Genomic DNA, 20,916 nt, shown 5'->3' with positions numbered 1-20,916 from the left:
ATATCAGCTTCATTTCTTTTTAGTTTCTAGCACTAGAGGACTTCTCCCTTTGCAGGGCAGCATCATGGATATTAGAGAAAACATGGACGCTTATTAGATTCATTGTTCTTCAAATTTTATTACGCTCTAGCCAATCAGACTTTAGTACACAATCATAAAAACAAGTCAAACACATATTAAGACAGGAATTAAAATGAAATTGAAGAGATCAATACTATCAACATAGGAACATGCTATGAAACTGAGGGTAGTTAGATTAAATACTTCTAAGAACATATCGTATCACCAGACAGATTAAAAATTTCTCTCTTTGCCAAGGCCGGCTTGGCATACTTAGCAGTTCGATATGATACATAATAATCTATTCCTTCTAGTAAAAATACAATTTTCTTTAGAGGGGAATCATCTCTAATATTATCAGTAAGGGGATCCAGATATTGAGTTCTTAGATCTGAATACAGAGAGCATTCTAGGAAGAAATGGAGTAGGACCTCTGTCTTCTTGCAGCCATTAGGGCATTCTCTATTTGTATTTGGTAAACTAGCATGGCACCCTTTGACTTCCATCGGTGATATTCAGTCTGCATTTGATTAAGAGTCTCTTGAAGTCATGCGGGCAGGTGGAGGCCAAATATAGGGGAAGTTTCCCAGGATATACAGTAAAGTTTTTATACAATACATTAGAATGACAGTTGAATGCTAATACCCTGGAAATCAGTATCAACTAGGTGCCTTGCAACTTCCAGTCTGGCACTATTGTAGCCCTTTGCAGCCAAATAACCTACTGAAAATCCCAATTCAGATATAAGGTGGCCAATTTTAGTAGTCTGTGATTCTGGGCCCATTTCCTCATATGCCATTAAGACAAGAGGAGGCGCCTGTTGGAAAATTATCTTGAGCCAGTAAATGGCTGCTTTCTGGACCAAAGTTCTCACTGAACAGCACGCAGACTCCAGCTGTACCACTGCTTTAGAAGTAGATCTAAGGACTCCCAGGGCTCTTGTTAAGAATTTGTGTTGTACTGAATCCAGCACTGCAATGTTTGAATGAACCCACACAGCTGCCCCATACAAAATCTGGGGCAATAGCTTAGACTTATAGAGGTCAAGAAGGGGTGCTACTAGCCTACCACCAAATCTAGCCCCATTACAAAAAAAAGCATTGTTACGTTGGCTGTTGACACCGCAGCTTTCAGGTGGGTGGTCCAAGATCCCAAATTTTGTATCGTTACACCCAGATATTTATATGAGCTGACTTGCTCTAGCTGCTGGAAGTCTAGCTGCCAGCAATATTTCTGCCTTCTCTTTCCAAGGACCATTATTTTAGTTTTAGAATAGTTGACATCTAAAAGTTCTTTTCTGCAATATACACCTAGGGTTCTCAACAGCCTTCACAGCCCCACCTGTGTATATGAGAGAAGAATGGCATTGTCCGCATATAATAAAATGGGAACATCTTTATCTTAGTCAAGGGGGGGGAAACTGTGGGCCAGATAAGGCAGAAACTATGTCATTAGTATACATGTTAAATAAAAGGGGGGCTAGCAAACTCCCTTGACATACACCCTTATTAACCAGAATGACTTCTGAAAGGCTGCCCTTAGCTGTTACTCTGACTCACAGGCTGGAATTATGGTACAGCCCCTGAATTCTTCTTAGTAGCCAGCGGTCTTTAGCAAGGAGAGCCAACTTGCACCACAAATGGGGCCGGGATATGGAATCAAAGGCTGCCTTAAAATCCACAAAATCCACAAAAAGTGAGTGATAAGGTGGGCACATATATTTCTTCATGAAGTGATTTAGAAGGAAACAGTGGTCGACTGTTGATCTGCCATGACAGAAATCCGCTCCTCAGCCAGAAGTTTTTCTGAGGATACCCAACTTAATTCATTGATCTTATTAGATTCACTTTTGCCCCTGAAGTCTTTGCACTTGTTTAAGCATTCTTATTATGCCGTTTTTTTAAGAAAGTTTGCTGCTGTTCCTGTTTTTATTGTGTTTTACCAGTTTTAATACCATATCAGTTTTTATTATATGTTTTATTGTTATATGCCGCCTTGGGCTTCTACCCTGAAAGGCGGACACGAAATATGATAAATAAATGAAATCTTGTGCCTCTCTGAACCTTACAAGACTCTTGCAACAGCCACATAACAAACAATCTCATTATGACTAATATTTTGTTGCCTTCTCTCATAAACGAGAAGGAAAAACATTAGTTATACTCTCATATTAAACTTGAATTATTTTGATTCGAGAAGATTGTTTGACTCACACTGTAATTTTTCACTGTATTTTTCAGCTCTGACCTCTTAGCCTACTATTATTAACTAAAGTGATAAGTGAAAAATAAATTTGAACTTTTTCCACCTAATCTCAGGAAAAAATAACATACGGTTCAGATAAGGGCTTCAGGGGAAGGCTAGCAGGTTAGATAGTAAAGACAGTATTGTTAATATTTTCTGCTTATGGCATAAATAAGTGAAGATGAGATTAAATATTTTGAGGAGTGAATAGATTTGAAAGCAGTTCATGGTTAAGCTAGCCCAATGACAATAAAGGCCAAGGAAGGGCTCAGAGATAATCTTAAGTTACGGATTCTGGTTTAGAATGCTTACCAATGAAATGCTGACCAAAGAAATGATATAAATGTATTACTCCCATATCATAGCTAAGATTTTTGGTAAAAATAATAGTTTATTGTTAGACTGCTGAATTAAATTCCTTTCTTTGTTAAGCATCATGTACCAGCTCATCAGTATATAAATACTAGGACCGAGCTGAGAGATCTCAGGATGACAACACCTGTCCTCATCTTGACTTCTCCTTTTCTGACAGCTCAGAAATGTCACATAGGTAAGACATTTTCCGCTTTTTTAAGTAAGGCATGCTCCTGAAACAATTCTTAGAACTTATAAAAATGTGTTTTCTTTGTTACAACTGCCACTTTTTGTTTTTGTTTATCTTCTATGCTCTCATGCCATATCTTGTTATCGTGTAAATGTTATTTGATATTTTGAAGTAAAAGAAGGAAAGACAAGTTTGGTCTCCAAGACTAGTTCAGGAAAAACCAGTTCCTGAAAAACCAGGATAGGACCAGCAAATCCTAGATGACACTTTGCTCTGGGGAAATCAAGTGTGATCAGTTATTTCTGGTCTATCTCAGAGAATCCCTAAGCAAAGGGAAATTTGTCACAGTGCATAGTCTTTCCTTGTTTTTTTTTTAGTGGAGAGGTCTTCTCCTTCTGCGCCCCAAGCAAGCTCACAAAGATTCCCTTATTCAAGTAATCCTTATAGTACCCGTGTCTGGGGGTCCTTGTCCAGGGCTTTGTGCTTGTGTTTCTCCAAGGTTTCTCTCAAGGTAACCCTGTGCCCATAGCCAAGCCCATAGCTCCAACAGATGATTTAAGAACTTCCTTCTCTTCCTACAGGCAGCTTGGATATCTTGTTGTCCTCCAGCTTTTGTTCTTCCTCTCTTCCTACTCTCTCTGCCCCTTTTCTTCTCTGTATCTGCTGTCTCCAGTCCTCCCTTTCTCTTTCTCCTATCCAGTCTCTTTTACTGCCAATTTCCTCTATCTCCAGCTCTCACTCTAGTTCTCCCCCTATTCACCTACACTTGCTCTCTCCTCCTCCTTCCTTCCACTGCTGTTTCTCTAGCTGGGGCTTCAAGATTTCTGGCTGACTGGCTAGCCACTTTCCCTCACCAGCCTGCATTTCTCCAACAGCCACATCTGACTTCCGGGTTAGCCCACATATTGCCAGTGCCCACTCCTGATATACCTTGCAGCTATCTGGGCCAGCCCAGGACAGCCCCATCAGAATCCAGATGGGCAGCATGATGCCGAACCCCATTGTCACCTACCATCGTTGAGGGTAAGGGCACCCAGAAAAGGGTCCCCAGTGATGTTTTAGTATGCAGATATGTCAATTTCATGCTTACCAGCTTAGAAAGATTCATGTCTCTCAAAACACGCATTACTATCGTGGATTCCGTGTCATCAGGATTTGATCTTTTGGCTGCTCCCAAGGTCCGCAATACTGACAATATATTCCTTAGTCCAAAATCATAATGTACCTAGGGACAGGTCAAAGGGTTTTAGATAAGCCACCAAGACTGGTACAAGTTTGCATCAATGATGGAAAAACTCATTCTAATATTTTGAAGAACGAGCCTTGTTTCAGAGTTCTATGATATTCAATGGCTTGCACATTTCAATGCCAACAGAAATTGGACCCAAAAAGTACACCTCTCTTAGGGTAGAACCAAACAGGATGAAGAACGTGGGGCTACCATTAAAAATGGCAACCCCTCTTGCCTATAATGTGTAGTCATGGAAATGTGTGATATGACATGTATTTCCCAGCTCCAGAAGCAGCAATATGTGGAGCAGGCATGGAAAAACATGTCCTGCGCTTCCAATACTGTATGTTACAATGGAGAGAAGGAGGACTTTGAAATGTGGTTGCCATCTAAGTGGCAGCCCTGAGTTCTTTATTGTGTCTAATTCTGCCCTCACCAGGAAACCTAGCATTTATACTGGCCTCTCTTAATGATGAAGTACTACAAAAACCTGAGAAATTATTTTCATCCAAGACAATACAGGGACATATAAAAATAAATGTTCATTCCCTGTCAAACAGTGGTTCTGTGTTACCAGCTGAAAAACTCTTGTCTGTCACCCATCCAAGACTTTAATACTGTTTTTGTTGAAAATTTTCCAAGATGGGAAATGGAATCGTCTGTGTTCTCCTGCCAAAACAAAAGTTCAGCTGTCTATGATGTCGATGTTTGACCAATGCTATGGCTCATCTCTTCTATCTGGAAAAGGTATTATACTTAAGCATACAGCTTAGCAACTATGCAGTATTTTTAAAAGGAATTATACCCAGTAAGGTTGATATCATCTGCATTCTAATGAAAAGTACCACTAACACATTGCCAGTGCAATCCAATACCCATCAGCTTAGAAGAAAGTCTTACTGAATTCAAAAGGACTTCTTCCCTGGTAAGTGTGTACAGGATTGCTGCCTAAGTTGCAAGGCATTTTTGATAGAACTTCAGGAGAAGTGTAGGACCACTTTGTTCTAAGGTCTGACTGAGAAATCACCACCAAGAAGGAATACAAAGGATATGGCTGACATATGTTTGAAGGCAAAAAAATCATATTTCAGCCCATCATAAAATGCTTCCCACTGAAGAAGAATTTACATTTCTTTTTGATACACTAAACAATGGGCTTCATTTGTCCTCAGTTACATCATCACATCTGATTGGCTGCAGGATACGATGACATCATCACATTCCCTACATGATCCGTGATCCACTAGAAGTATATAGTGAAGGAAAAACTGGGTCTACATATGGCACCAAAGCATCAGAAGATTAGGGCTGTGAACAGGCAGAAAAATGCACAAAGGCCTCAAAAGACCACTTTATGCCCTAGTTGTAATAATTATTTTATGTACTTCCTCCGTGAAACACAGGTTATGGTGCTACCTCATTCTTTTTTCACAACAAACCTATAAGGTACACTTGGCAGACATAATGACAGGCTTGTGATCATCTGTGAGCTTAATGACTGAGCAGAAATTTGAAAACAGAGCTGCTTTTTTTTCTAGTAAAACATTTGTCTTTGTTTTGTTTTGACGCCTGATGAAATGCACCAGTGATCCAGCAGGAGTAAAAATTAAAACAATAATAAATAAATAAATAAATAAATAAATAAATAAATAAATCTTCTAAAAAGACACTGCTTCCCCAAAACAAAATCATTGTTTTTAATGTTTTATTATGAACCTTTTTTTCTGAAGGCATACACCAGCACTCCAGCACAAAGTATTTTTATTTAAAAAAAAAAAACACTTCCTAACAAAAAGGCACATTTATTATTCCTTTGTGCAACATCAAAAAATTCAAGGATTTACATAAATATTCCAGGGAAATACAGTCCTTCTCCCTTCTTTCATTCTCTGCTTTGCCCTGGTTCACGCCTGCATAAAGACCACATTTAAAACGAAATCTCCAAGGAATATTTTCCCCCTTCTGAGAAAGCATGTCTTTTACTTATTTATTTATTACATTTATATCCCGCCTTTCCTCCAAAGAGCCCAAGGCTGTGTGTTTAATCCTCTTCCTCTCCATTTTATTTAAAATCCTACCAGAACACTGGTACATGTTCTCGGATGGCCTTCTCTCTGTCCCATCAGCCAGGACAGCTAGACTGGTGGGGACGAGGGAGAGGGCCTTCTCTGTGGTGGCCCCCACTCTGTGTAACTCCCTCCTTAGGGAACTCCGTCATGCCCCCTCTTTAATGAGCTTCCGTCGTGCATTAAAAACGTGGTTGTTCAGGCAGGCATTTGGGGTGGGTTAGGGTATTTAAAAAAAAAAAATTATGGTAAAATTTTATTGTTTTAAATTGTTTTATGGTGGGTTGTATATCGCCCAGAGTGGCTGGGTGACCAGTCAGATGGGCGATTAATAAATTTAATAAATAAATAAAAAAATACATTCCAGTCAGACTAAACATTTCAAAATTCTGTAATGTGCTACTCCTTGTACATCAAGATAACCCAAAAGAGATGCTGAAATACTACCAACATTAAACATAAACACCTACAGTGCTGCCTCCAGTGTTTAGGAAGGCTACTGGTTCTTCAGCTTATTGATAGAACAAACTCTCTCATAAAATATAACCACCCTTACCTGCTTGGATAATTGCTCTTCACAGAGTTTGTACAGGGTAAAGAACTTCCTTGCAAGCACAATGTTATCAATGAAGCCACAGCTAGCCAGTTTGACACGGATGATGATCTGCCGATCAGGAACCATCATTGCCACTGAGCGGAAGTTGATCTTCAGGTTTTCAGGAAGCTCTTGACGGCCAGCATACCCGGGGTTCTGATTGAACGGACACTTATCAGTTGGATGCCTGCTCACAACAGTCTCAGCATTTGCTTAACAGCCAGGGACATTTCCCAGAATTCCCTTCACAAGTTCCATTTTACATGCAGGGCTGGCATGTGTATTTGTAAACTGACATCCAATAACCTCATCTCTCTCAGGAAATGATCCTAAAACTCCCAATCTCTTCTCCACACATTCCCTACATAAGAATATGCCTCTTTTCAATAGTTTATAGGAGATCGGGATTATTATTATTATTACTATTTCTTGTTGGCTAAACCTTTAATGTTTATTAAAAAGGTAAAAAGGTAAAGGTGTCCCCAACCAGTCGTGTGTCCGACTCTAGGGTGTGGTGCTCATCTCCATTTCTAAGCCGAAGAGCCAGCGCTGTCCGAAGACGCTTCCGTGGTCATGTGGCCGGCATGACTGAACACCAAGGTGCACGGAATGTTGTTACCTTTCCCGCCAAAGCGGTACCTATTTATCTACTTGCAATTTCTTGCTTTCGAACTGCTAGGTTGGCAGGAGCTGGGACTGAAGATGGGAGCTCACTCCGTCACGCGGCACTCGGGTCTCGAACTGCTGTCCTGCCGACCTTCTGGTCTGCAGTTCAGCGTCTTAACCACTAAGCCACCACGGCCCTAATTAATGTTTATTAATACACATTAACTGAATGGTAATATATGGCCAATGGAAATGGATTCTTTGCTCCCATTCCTTTGCTATAAGACTGAGGTTATGATACTGAAAGATAAAGTTCACCGTTTGTGGTGTAGCGGATTGAAGATTTAATAATACTTGCAATGTTTGGAAGAGTGCTGTATAGGTATAATTTGCAATTGGATTTATATTTGGATATTTGATTTGTTCTTACTGAAGTTTAATATAATCCTTTTTTTTCTCCTTCCTTTGCTATCCTCCCCCTTTCCCCCCCCCCCAGAATACTGTAATGTTGGAAACTGAAGATTCTGATTATGTTGTTGGTAGTGTTTATTTCATTTATAAAAAAATAAAATAAAAATAGATTTAAAAATAGTTTATAGAAAATCTATCTGCCTTTACAGCATTATGCTATGTGAGCTGGAAAGGCTGAGCAAAGGAGCTCTATCTTATTCTCGAATAGAAATAAATGTCCCAAAATGACACTTATATTTCATAAGCACATATATATTACAGGCTTCCATCCAAACGACCATGAGCAGAAGAGGAAGCCAGGCTACCCACCTTTTGGCAGGAGCACCTTTGTGCTCAGTGCAGGTGGAGCACGGGAAGGGGAGAAAGAGTGTGACTTTGGCCTCCCAGCTTTCAGGCCCACTGGCCAGGGCAGTGTTCCTACAGGTTGTCCCACCTGCTTGGTAAAGGAGCCTAACGTGGACCAGGGTAGGAGTAGGGCAGACCTGGGGAAGACTGCAGTGCCTCTTCCCTGTGGTCTGTCCCTACATTACATAAAGGCATCTTAAAGGAGGCCAGGCTTTGTCTTCCCTCTTGATTGAAAGTGCACTCAGGAGGGAAACAATCTCACTACGGATTTTTGTTGGTTGCTGCTTAATGGGACCGGGAGGGGATGTTACCTGGCTCCCAATTCTGCACTTGGGAGTTGGGGGGGGGGGTTGCCTTCCTTATATATAGCAAACATTTTTTGGATCAACCTTTGCTGCCATTTTGCTTTCAAACTACATTGGTCACAACTGGATGGGCACTTGGTTATCAGGCAAAGGCCATAGTCAAGAGGCATGTGAGGTCAAGTCCCCAGCACCCTCGGGAGCACCCCCCCCCTTTAAGAGGCTTTGGTTGACAGGACTCAGGGGCTAGCTAGGGATGGGAGAACCAGGAATGTTCAAGCTTGTCAAAATTCTCCAAACTTGACTTCGAAGCCTGGTTCAGGTCGCTCCCATTTGTGTTTGCGACCTGTTTTTCAGTTCGTTCAAATGGGGAAAGTGCGCATTTTGCACAGGAAAAGTGTGCATCTCTGTGCACATTTGTCAAAAATGTGCATTTTTCTCCATTGACTAAAGGATAAAAGTGCATTTTAATGCACGTTTCAAATGCATTTTTCAAAAAATATGCATTTTTTAAGTATGATCGCAAGTTCGGGAATGTGTGGATTTTTTTTTTTTAATGCACTCGTGTTTGTGTTCACATTTGTGGTTGCAAACAAGGCAAGTTTGGATGATTTGCAAACTGAAACAAAATTTTCGTACATCTGCCAGATGACTTGGTCCCTGCCCTACCAATGCCAACTAATGTCAGCAGTAGCCAAGAAAGCGGTGGCCTGTTTGCATAGAGATGGATTTCAGTTCTCATCCTTCCTTCAGCTCATGGGCCCCCACATGCTTCCACCACTGCAGGCATTAGTGCTGTTGCATGAACCCTTGTGCAACAACTAGCGGTACACTTCTCACAATGCAGCGCCACAAGGTACACTAGGTTGCATTCCAGTGGAAGAAACACATTAGGAAAATAAAGGCAGTAGCATATAAACCAGTTTGCCATAAAAAGGTATTAAGAAAGAACTTGTGCAAAGTCTTACACTAGAACTTGTGCAAACAGAGAAACACCTCTGGATTGGGGGGGTCACTTTTCTTACACAATACTCTTCCACTAAGTTAGAAATGGCCTGTCAAGGGCTCCTTGGAGGCCTCTCTCAGTCTAATCCAGTAGCTAAGTCCAGACACAGACAAATGGATTCTTTTCAAAGCTTTATTCCTCTTTTACAACTTAACAACTCTACTGTTAGCAACTAGATATGAGCAGCAGAGTACCTATGCCCTACGTTGGAACAGTTGGTCCCCGTTTGAAAGGGAATTACTGGCAGACCCCTGAACTTAAGGACTAGGGAGAGTCCCTCCCCTTTTCCCTTGGATCCTCTGGGTGCAGCCGTTGTTTGCGCGCCAACCGGGCACTACGCCTCCTTTCTGCGCCCTCCATTTGGTGCCGCTCTCTGCGTCGGTGTCGCGCGTCCATCAAGTCTGCTTCCCGCGCTCTGTCACTCCCCGGACTGCTATCTAAGCTAGGAATGCTGGTGGGAAGAATCTCCGTCAGCTCTTGGCCCTGGGAAAGAGGAGCGTGCTCCTCTCCCAGGAGCAACTCCTCTTCCTCAGAATCAGAACTACTCTGGGATTCTATGGGCTCAGTGTCCACCCTGACATGGCCTTTCCATGAGTGGAAGGATATCTTTGGATCCAACCCTGAACAATCCAATTTACAATGAAAAGGAGAGGTGGCATAGTCTTCCTTTCAGTACTCAAATAGTGGATCCTCTGCATCTAGTTATTTTTATTGATACATTGTTCGTGGCCTAAATAGAAAGAATGAAGCATCACCATTTCTGACTCCAAGATGGTACTGCAAAAAACAACTGAACATTGTCTAACAGGCAACCAATGTTCAATTTGAACCAATCAAATGTTGGTCCCTGGAAAGTGTGCCAGCAGCTCTTTTTTCATCTCATATACATGCTCGGAATGCTTTCTGTGCCTGCAATATGGCTGTAGAGGACTGTACAAACAAGGAAGTACAGAATGGTTTTCCCAACACCATTCTAGAGCAGCCTTCCCAATTCAGGGAATTGGTGCCCTTCAGGTGTTTTGGACTCCAACTCCCATCAGCCCCAGCCAGCATGGGCAATGATCAGGTACAATGGGAGTTATAGTCAAGCATCTGGAGATCACCAGGTTGGGGAAGGGTGTTCTGGACAGAGTGGGACTCTTGATTGGGGTGGAATTCCCAGGCAAGCTTTGCTTCTGACATACATTTCATGAATTAAACCACCGAGGCTGCAGGTGCTTACCATTGTCAAAAAAAGCCCAAATTCAGGATTCATTTCCACATTATCACCATCCGTAAAAATGAAGTTCTTCTTGCGCTCCTTCTTACATGTCAGAACTACTGCAATTTGCTGAGCAGCAACAGATAACACTGGCAAATCAATGCGGTTAAACTCGTCAAAGCAGCCCCAAGACCCAGACTGAGCAAGACCTTAAATCAAAGGGGGAAAAAAGCTGCCGTGAAAAAGGAGCAAACGCTGTGCTCTTCTTACATGGTTAGATGACAAAGACCACGCAACCCACAGTGCTTTCAAGGATTAACAAAAGTTACCTTGAAGCAAGTCTAATGAAGGCAGTCTCAAAAGGCTCAACTCCAGATGCTTAAGATATGCTTCTGATTCCATCAGACAAAATGAACTTTGGAGCCTTGGGTGATTTATTTATTTGTTACATTCATATTCCGCCTTTCCTCCAAGGAGGTCAAGGCAGTATACATGATCCTCCTCCTCTCCATTTTATCCTCACAACAACTCTGTGAGGTAGGTTAGGCTGAGAGTCAGTGACTGGCCCAAAGTCACCCAGTGAGCTTGATGGCTGAGTGGGGACTCGAACCTGAGTCTCCCCAGTCCTAATCCAACACTCCAACCATTACACCACCCTGGTTGTCTTGATGTTTGTTTGTTTGTTTATTAAATTTATTAATTGCCCATCTGGCTGGTCACCCAGCCACTCTGGGCAATGTACACGTATATAATAAAACAGTTTAAAATAATAAAATTCTACAGTAAAAACATCATTTTCTAAAAATACCCTAACCCACCCCAAATGCCTGCCTGAACAACCACGTTTTTAATGCGCGGTGGAAGCTTATTAAAGAGGGGGCATGGCGGAGTTCACTAGGGAGGGAGTTCCACAGAGTGGGGGCCACCACAGAAAAGGCCCTCTCTCTCGTCCCCACCAGTCTAGCTGTCCTGGCTGATGGGACAGAGAGAAGGCCATCCGAGGCTGATCTTGTTGAGCGGCCTGTCTGGTGTTGCTGGAGGCGCTCCTTAAGATAGGCTGGGCTGGAACCATATAGGGTTTTAAAGGTCAAAACCAACACCTTGAATTTGGCCCGGAAAACAACTGGTAATGTTGTGTAAGTTAGCTGGGGAGGAGCAGGTGGGTTGTTGTCACATTGGGTAGATTTCAGAACTAGGAAGGACCCAGCTCTAGGGTACAATGAGCCATCTACATTTTCACTCACTACTTAGTCTTACTGTTTATAACAAACCATGTTGCTATATAACGTGACCATTAGCAATAATTAACCCAGAACTGATTCAAATCAAAGATATTGCACACATTTGAGAATAGGATCATATTATTAGCCACAACCACAAACTCACAGGACTGATGATTTTCATGTTAATGAAAGTTCATTTTGAAATGCATGCAGTTTGGCAAGAGAAATATTGTGAGACACCAACTGAGAAAACCATGCAGAAGGGGTGGAGGAGTCTTAAAAATGTCAACAGAAGCTGGGTTTGGAAATTTTCTCTACATGCCCATATATTTATGTATTTATTCATAGTATTTCTATGCCACGCCATAGCCAAAGTTCTCTGGGTGGCATATATAAAATGTGTTAAAATATAATATAAACAAAAATACAAGTAGAGAGTCCACCAGACAGCATGGGGTGAGGGCATAGGATAGTTCGGTTTCGATAGTTCGCACTCCACACACCCTCCCTATCCCTCTCAAAGGTGGCGTGGAAAGAACCATGCCATCTACCTCTCCGCACTCAGAAAACAGAGCGTAGAGACAGGGAAAAGGAGATGTTCCCAGGGGAAGGGAGGGGAGGAGACTGGGGTGGCTGCATTATGGTATTTCCTGTGGCTGCTCCAGCCTCTTTTCCTCCCCCTCGACGGGCGCTAGACAGCCTCTTTTCCTCCCCCTCGCTGCTAGACAGGCGAAATCACCCAACTAGCAGAAATGCAGGGAAGCTGGAGCACAGAGCCACCGCTTTCCTCCTGCCCTGCATTGGATACTCAGCAGCCTCCAAGTTCGGAGGCTGGACAGGATTGCACCTTAACCGAATAAAGCACATCACAAAGATTAAGCAATGAAATTAAATGATTTAAGTTTTGAAAAATGTCTATTTTAAATCTCTCATTTTCACACCCAAACTAACTGTTAACACATATTCGGTACATCCCTACTTGGAACAGAACACTAGATTTTACAAAGTGGTCACCATTTCCAGAGCAGAAGACATCCCCACCTTTAAAGATTCTCCCCAGTCCTCGAAAATCCATCTGGTCAGAACAATTGAAGACCACAACGTATTTTCCAAGGCACCTTCCCATGTCTTTCGTTGTTTCAGTTTTCCCCGTTCCTGCCGGGCCCGCCGGTGCTCCCCCCATGCTCATACCTAAGGCCTGAGCTAAGGTAATGTAACACCTACAAGCAAAGGAAATTAATCACCATATGTTCTCAAGTATATGTGTATTCTTTAATTAATTAATTAATTAAAAACATTTCCTGGCTGCCTTTCAGGGCAGAAGCCCTCCCAAGGCAGCGCACAACAGTAAAACACATAACACCGATACAATATTAAAAGCGATAAAACACAATAAAATAGTAAGAACACAATAAAATCAGCAATAAAAACCAACAACAAAACCAGCAATAAAACCAGCAACAAAGACAACAGCAACAGCAACCATATCAGAAGGGCAGATTAAAACAATATGTTGTCAAGGTTCCACCATTGACCTGGACCCCTTGAGCAACTCCTTAAGAATCTCTTGCCTCCTTAAGAGTCCCACCTTCCTTCTTTTACCTTCCCATTTCCAATAACATGGGGTTTAGGCTGTAGATGTGGGGTGACTGACATACCAGGCACCTGGGGTTTAATCACAACAGTTTACTGGTAAATTTAAAGCAAGCAAATTACAACTAAAGGTACTTACACAATAGAGCTGAGTGATACAAAAGGCCTTAAAAGAAAATAAAAGTTGCAAAATGCAAGTTCTTTTATCCTAGCTGTACTTAGACTCCTCTAGGCTGCTGCTTCTTGTTCCCTTTTCAGGCTCTGGTCTCCTGACTCTGCTCTTACTGGCTCTCTCACTCTCTTTATATACCCTCCTCCTTCAAAACCGAAAGTACTGTTTCTAACTGAAGAAATGAAACTTAACTGGGGAAATGAAACTGAAACTTAGCCAAGGAAGGAAACTACTCCTTTCAGGTTTCCCCACCACCACCAAAAAAAACCCCTTCAGGCCTCTAAACCTGACCTTTTTCCTTGCCTCTGTAGGCCACAAACCTTTATATAGATTTTCAAGGCCTTCTTAAAAGCCTGCAATGATGGAACATGGTGAACCACTGATGGCAACTTATTCGAGAGGTGTGGGGCCACTGCAGAGAAGGCCTCTCACATGTGGTCACCACCTAACTGCTCTCACAGGGGGGCAAAATGCCCAAATGGCAGCCTTAAAAGTTAGTTACATGTAACACAAAGCAAGAAACCTATGGCATGAGGAAAGCATTCCTAGGCATGGTAGTTAAGAAATGAAGAAGCTAGTGTAAAACAGAAAGAAGTTAGATAGTATCCTCTCTTACTGGGTGTTGGAGAAACATTCATGATAGTCAGAAACTAACATATAGAACAAAGCAGCCCCATCTGTCAGAGAAGTGCCAACCCCTGAAGAACCAGCTTTGCATAGTAAAGAAGGCACAGTATCGACGCTTTACCTTCCTGTTTCGATTTTTACATTATAGGTTACGGCTAGCTGCCTTGGGCACTATTTGGTGGAAATTCAGGGAACAAAGTTAACGAATAAAATAAATGTTTCAGTAGCTGAGGTTCATTTTTAAATTATTCTAGTCAAGCACTAGAAAAATAATAGTGATTGGCAGAGGCACCCATTCTGTTCTAGTATGAATACAAAGTACCAGGTTAATTTTCAGGACATCCGCTGAGCAACTGATCCAGGGTCCATAGTGAATTGAGCACCTGGGCCCTGTTGCACAGCACCATGACATCAATGCCACAACCCACAACCCAGGGGCTTCAGTCCTTGATGTGCCCCTTCGTCTCCAGTAAGTTGCATTAAAGAAATACTGCAGCATGGACAGAGGCCACTATGCATCATATTAACCCTAGATGGCCTGATGTTCAGTCTGAAATGGGTCCAGCAGGTGAACATCTGGATTATGCTGTCCAAACCCACTCTTCCCTGTTTCAGAGTTCACTGAATCCCTAGAAACGATGCTGAGGGCAGCGACCGTACATTCGAATTCCAGAGGGTGTCCTTAACTTGTGCGGAAGATTAATGTGAATGCGCTAGAAGTTCCCTAAAATCTCTTTTCTGCCTTGATTTCCAAACCTTGCAAACCCTGAAGTTAATACTCCATTAAGCAAGACAGAATAAGGGCTGGCTGGGGAATGCTGGGAGTTGTAGGACTGCACCGTAAGGCTCCCAAATTAGTAGACATTAGCATACAGACTATTATAATCCTTCAAGCAGGTTTAATGACATACGTATTTCTCACCTGTCTGTGAGAGGTGTGATAACAAGCCTGTCTGTACAGCCCAAAAATTCATTCTGATATATGAAGGCCACGTCAGTGATGTTAATCATCATCTTGTCTGCATCTTCACTGAAATAAAATCTGCATTGCTTCAGCCACTCAAAATCTGTAGGACTCTTGATGTGCATGCGGCACTGGGGACAAGAGATCAGGCTATATCAAGAGCTATATAAACGGCTGAATGGGTATACAGTTCACCATTGGGAAGCAGGTACTTTTAAATCCACAGACCAATCTGGACACCCAAAAACCTTTGTTGTTTGGGTACTGTGGAATGGGAGGGTCAGTAAATACCTCTTATGCTAATAACACTGATTGGTTTTCAAAATGTGAAAACATAAGAGCAAATATTCTTCTGCCTTCAACTCTGCAAATGTTATTGAAAAGAACTATACATTCAAATCAGGTGTCCATGAACAGTGGCAAAAGACAACAACCCTGTAATTATGAGACACGGCTAAACAGATGGAGAAATATTATGGAGCTGACATGATCTGCATACAGGACACCATTAACAGCAAGATGTACTGTTTTAAGTCAGAGATGGCCAGATAGGGGCCCACAGGCCAACCTTAAGCTCCTGAGGGTGCAATCCTATGCATGTTTAGATTGAAAAAAAACTCCTATAACTCCCAGTATGCCCCAGCCAGCCATGGTGGCTGGGGGATGCTGGGAGTTGTAGGACTCTTTTCTGTCTAAACATGCATACGATTGCACCCTAAAGGAATTCTATCAGGTCTTCAAAAGACCAACATAGAAAAAATATTTTATCATAATTTAGTCCTCTAGATGGCCATCAGATTTTTCAGATTCTGGAAACCGAGGTTGTCCAATCTCGGTTTCCAGAAACAGCGCTCCCTACCCCCTCGTAGCCGGTGTGGTTTTTTCCACGCTGCTGCCATTTCTGTGCCCATAAATGGAGTGCAGACAGGGCAAAAAGGGGGCAGTCCCAGGGGCAGGGAGGGGACCACAGAAGCCTCTTTAGACAGCTTCCTATCGGGTCTCCGGGCCCCTTTCCTCCCCCTCCCCCCCCAAAACAGCCGAAAACATGTGTCTAGCCACAAACTCAGGGAGGCTGGAGCACAGAGGAGCAGTTCCCTCCGTGCTCCATCTGCCCTGCATAGGATATGCATCAGCCTTTGGGTTCAGAGGCTGATGTCTATCTCCAGAGGACTGCAGCCTTGGTCCGCTTTTAGTGTCGTTTGGGGGAGGAGTCAGGTGCAAATACTATATACTTATAGCCCTCAAACTACTGTCTGGAAAATGGCCTCAGGGAATGCAGAAGTTTAAAATTTACCATTATAGACAATCTCCTGCCTTTCCTCCAAGGAGCTCAGGGCAGTGTACATTACTGCCTCACCCCCTTTTATCCTCACAACAACCCCATGAGATAAGTTAGGCTGAGAGATAGTGACCAGTTGAAAGTCACTCAGCGAACTTCATGGCTGGCTGGGAATTTGAACCTAGGTCTCCCAAGCCCCAGTCTGACTCTCTAACCACTGCACCACACTGGCTCACAACGCTTAAAACACTGGTTTTACATGTTGATAGGGAGGATAATTCTCCAAAACCAGCTCTTGCACTTTGATCCCATTTACCCAAATACTAATTTCACCATGTCCCATTTTAGCCTTCTCTAGAATTACTGTCATTTTACCAAGTCATTCAAAGGATGATAGTTGACAGTAAGATAGGCAGTTCTGCTGACTAGATGCAGACATAGTCAGAGATCTTGTATTTTTAAACCAGGAGTGTTGAACCTTTTTCAGCCAAAAGGCCAAATTCCTTTTCAGATAAGCTCTCGGGGGCTGTATTTCAGTGGTGAGCGGGGCCAAAGGCAAAAGGGGTAGTGGAAAAAAACACCAGCATATTGTAGCTTATAGCGCTTACTGCCAGTAACTAAGCCTTAGGGGAGGCAGTTCAACTTTTAAGAATGGGGGAAAAACTGCACAAAGAACAGGAAACCACAAAATGACTGGTTGTCAAGGGGAAGGGGTGGGGGCCAGAGGAAGGGGGGTATGGCCTTCTGGGGAACTCCAGACGGCCAGAGTGGAATCCCAAGAGGGCCATATATGGCCCATAGTTTTAAACTATGTTTTAAACAGAGGTGTTTCAACATGTGTCATTTTCTTATTCCCGTATGGACTGCTCCCACTCAAAATCCCCTGTTCTATACACAGCTATTATTTTTTTAATTTTGTGAACCACTCAGACAGCTTTGGCTATTAGGCGATATTACAATGAAATAAATGAATATTAAAGCTGCAGCACCCCTGTCCTCCTTTACAATCTCTAGGCAGTGAGGGTAGGGAGAGAGAAAAGGGACATAGAGGGCTCATTGTGTAGAAAAAACCTTGAAATTATTGTCTCTTGCTGAGAACAGGGTTATATGGGTAGCTGTTACTAAGCGTAACAAGAGGCAGGTCTGATAAGAGACAGCAAAGCTTTGAATACGAAGACAATATTCCTGGGGCAAATTGAAGCAAATACAGAGCCAAGATAAAAACATTACCAGGACTGGTCGGCCAAGACAGCCTAAGGGAGATTTTTGGCCCAAGGTGGTTATATGGAATGAACATATTCAAACCACCCACCCTATTAAACACACACCTGCCTTTCTTTGGTGATTATTTACAACAAATAAAAAGTCATTTTACCAGGTCATCAAATATGTCCCTTTGGTGCACATGAATTGTGATTAGTGTCTCGTATTTAATGCGCTCCACAGGACTCAGATCCTTCGTAGTCATGTCTATCAGAGTGTTTAAGAGGTCCAAGAAAAACTGATTTGTTTTCTGCATTATTTTCTTGTCGTATTTTGCATTTTTCAAAGCTTCTTCAGCATCTCGTGTCCAGATCATCTGAATTCCCAGCAAGCCAACCTGAAGAGGAAAAAAAATGCAGTATTCAAGTAGTCAAGCTTTCCAAAATCCCTTTTTGCTTATCCAACCAGGGGTTACTTTGGATAGGGCCTTAACATATAAACAGCATTGCATCAACACTAAACTGAAGGTCAGCGGAAGAAATAACATCATTAGGAAATTAACGAGCACTACTTGGGGCGCTAAACCAAGGGTTCTTGAGACTACAGCATTAGCCCTTTGCCACTCGGCTGGCGAATATGCCTGCCCAGTTTGGTACAAATCAGGACATGCTGGGCAAGTTGACGTTGCTTTGAATGAAACTAGTGGAATCATTACCAGATGTCTAAAACCTACTTCTCTAGATAAGATCTACCATATAGCTGGCATTGCCCCGCCTGCTGTTCGTAGAGAAGCAGCAGCATACAAAGAGTGGCTTAAATCCTCAATATCCAAACAACACCCTCTTTACGGCCTACAACCAGCTCCTCAGAGATTAAAATACAGGAAAAGCTTCCTCAGATTGACAGAAGACTTTGATGAATTCAAAAGTAGAATGGACCTATGGAAAGCTACAAAGAATCAACACTGGAGGGAACCAGCAGAGGAGCCGGCACCCGGTTCCAATGAAAGCTGGGAAGTTTGGAAATCATTGAACAGACCGCGCACGGGCGCAACAAGATCTAGAGACACTTTGAATAAATGGGGCTATCCGGAGATCTCTGCCGTATGCGACTGCGGAGACTTGCAGACAACAACACATACGTATACTTGCCCTTTGTGCCCTGACCAATGTACACATGAGGACCTTATGACAGCGCGACAGAGCGCAATTAATGTTGCTAGTTTGGGGGCAAGATTTGTCTAATTTCTACATATTTTAACTCCTACATTTTATATTTTAAACGTTATGTGTTATAGTATGTTATTTAATCGTGATGCTTCTGACACAAATAAATAAAATACTGTGTCTCATCTATGGGCCCTTAAATATCCATGTTTAAGGGATTGAGAGTCAGCTGCAGGATCGCATTCTTCTGCTCCAGGCCTCTCCTCTGCCCAGCCTTAACCATCATTGGAGACTCAAAATTAGCTCACAGGGTTTGTTGTTAATCATTGTTTAAAGCTAGTTTCTCAAAGCCTAATTAACAGTGAACCCTGGTTTGCACTACATACAGTTGAAGTCAGTGTAGACATAAGCCTCAAGCATGGCAAAGGCAGATGGGAAGAGGCTAGGGAGTATTCTTGTTCAACAAGGGAGGAGCTGTGGAGAAAAAACATGTGAGCCTGCACCCTGTTTCCAATTCCTTATCCATGATTATTATATCTGCACCAGCCCTAAATGATCATGTCAAAGGATCCGAGGAGTGCAAGGTGGTGCCTGGTTTAGCAGCTGCACTGCATTATGAGCACCTCAGCCAGATGTGAACATGACCAGGCCAGAAATAATGCACTGCAGCCAGTGTACTGGCAGCCCAACACAGCCACACTGCTACAAACGCCTTGGATGGGAGTACAGGGAGAAAAGCACCAGCAGGGTAAAAGAAAGCTCAGCCTCAGATGAGGCAAGTTAAATTCTGGAAACAAAAGGATAGCTTGATTTTTTCTTAAAATATAAGAAAAACTATTAGAAAATAGTTTAACTCAGAAAACTATATGAACAAGGGATCAATCATCCGTATGCCAGCTGAGATCTGGTGATTTGACGGAAAGCCACTCGAGATAATAACAACCAAAGGGGTTCTTTCGTTCTTTCTTTCTTTCTTTCTTTTCTTTCTTTCTTTCTTTCTTTCTGCCTAACTACAAGTGCTGTTGCTGCAAGGAATACATCTGACATCAATCAGGTATTATTTTTGATTAAAAACAACTTTGCAGCAGGAGATCTAGATTTGGACCACCCTACGCAGGGAAGGTTAACCTTTCCCACTCCTGCCATGATCCTGAAAATGTGGGTTCCTCCCCGTGTCGCAAACAGCAATAGGAAAAAAAGATCCCATTAGCAACAATAAGAACTCTTATTTATTGCTATTTGCAGTGCGGGAGGGCAATTGTTTTCAGGAATTCAGCGGGGAAGGGAAAGGTTAAACCTCTCCTTTACACACACACTATTGCTCCAAATGGATCAGTTTCCCCACTCATGGTTTAAAAAAACCATAATGCCCCTATACATTGGCAGATACCAATGTATGAATTGTTATTTCCCAAGAACCTAAAAGCTGACCTAAGACCTTTAAAAAAGCTACAGTTCCCCAGTTCAATATCTACTGGTTGTGTAGCCCTAATGAACTTAATGGAGAATGTTCCTGAGTAGCCACTGGAATGGACACTGGAAAGATACTGGCAAATGTAGTTGTATATCCAGTAATACAAACTGCTTTTTGTATCAAACACAACATTTGAAAAATTTCAACCATCATCTCCTCCCTTTTTTTAAAAAAGAAGAAACTTGCCTGGGCAGGGTAAGAAGAAAGAAATTCGATCAGCTGGAAGTCTGCTTCCTGAATACTTGCAGCCGCTTGTCGAATCACAAGATGCAGCGAGGCCTGGGACTCCTTCAAGAGGGAGTTGAGCCAAACCTCCACGTTCCCTTCTGCCATTACAGGCTTTTCCAGCTCAATTGTCTCACCCTCTCGTGAGGAAATGGAAAGGATCCGATCATAAACCTGTAAGCCATACATAGCATGACAATTTTGCATTCAGCCTTCATATTCCTCAGGTTCTTCTAATAGGATTTCCCTTCCTCCAGACTGAGCTCTAAATTTAATTTGGGGACAACCACAGGAAGACTTCCCATATGCCGACTCTCCC

The 20,916-nt window shown here is 42.5% G+C and overlaps 1 protein-coding gene across 2 annotated transcripts in view; it reads right to left on the bottom strand.

Moving 5' to 3' along the window:
* DNAH5 (dynein axonemal heavy chain 5) overlaps positions 1-20,916 on the bottom strand; it is a 208,031-nt gene that overhangs the window by 95,444 nt on the left and 91,671 nt on the right. For both annotated transcript variants that reach the window (XM_084848148.1, XM_084848149.1), the window contains exons 33-39: positions 20,559-20,771; positions 17,905-18,129; positions 15,209-15,381; positions 12,936-13,114; positions 10,693-10,880; positions 6,702-6,896; positions 3,939-4,073 (exon numbers count right to left, since the gene is read on the bottom strand). In XM_084848148.1, coding sequence (XP_084704274.1) covers positions 3,939-4,073; positions 6,702-6,896; positions 10,693-10,880; positions 12,936-13,114; positions 15,209-15,381; positions 17,905-18,129; positions 20,559-20,771 — 1,308 coding nt within the window. The remainder of the gene's footprint in view (positions 1-3,938; positions 4,074-6,701; positions 6,897-10,692; positions 10,881-12,935; positions 13,115-15,208; positions 15,382-17,904; positions 18,130-20,558; positions 20,772-20,916) is intronic.

The sequence above is a fragment of the Heloderma suspectum genome, chromosome 4, assembly GCF_057233095.1.
Source record: "Heloderma suspectum isolate Gila_16-S chromosome 4, 16-S_ref, whole genome shotgun sequence".
Taxonomy (NCBI): domain Eukaryota; kingdom Metazoa; phylum Chordata; class Lepidosauria; order Squamata; family Helodermatidae; genus Heloderma; species Heloderma suspectum.
This window is presented reverse-complemented; position numbering and strand designations above follow the sequence as displayed.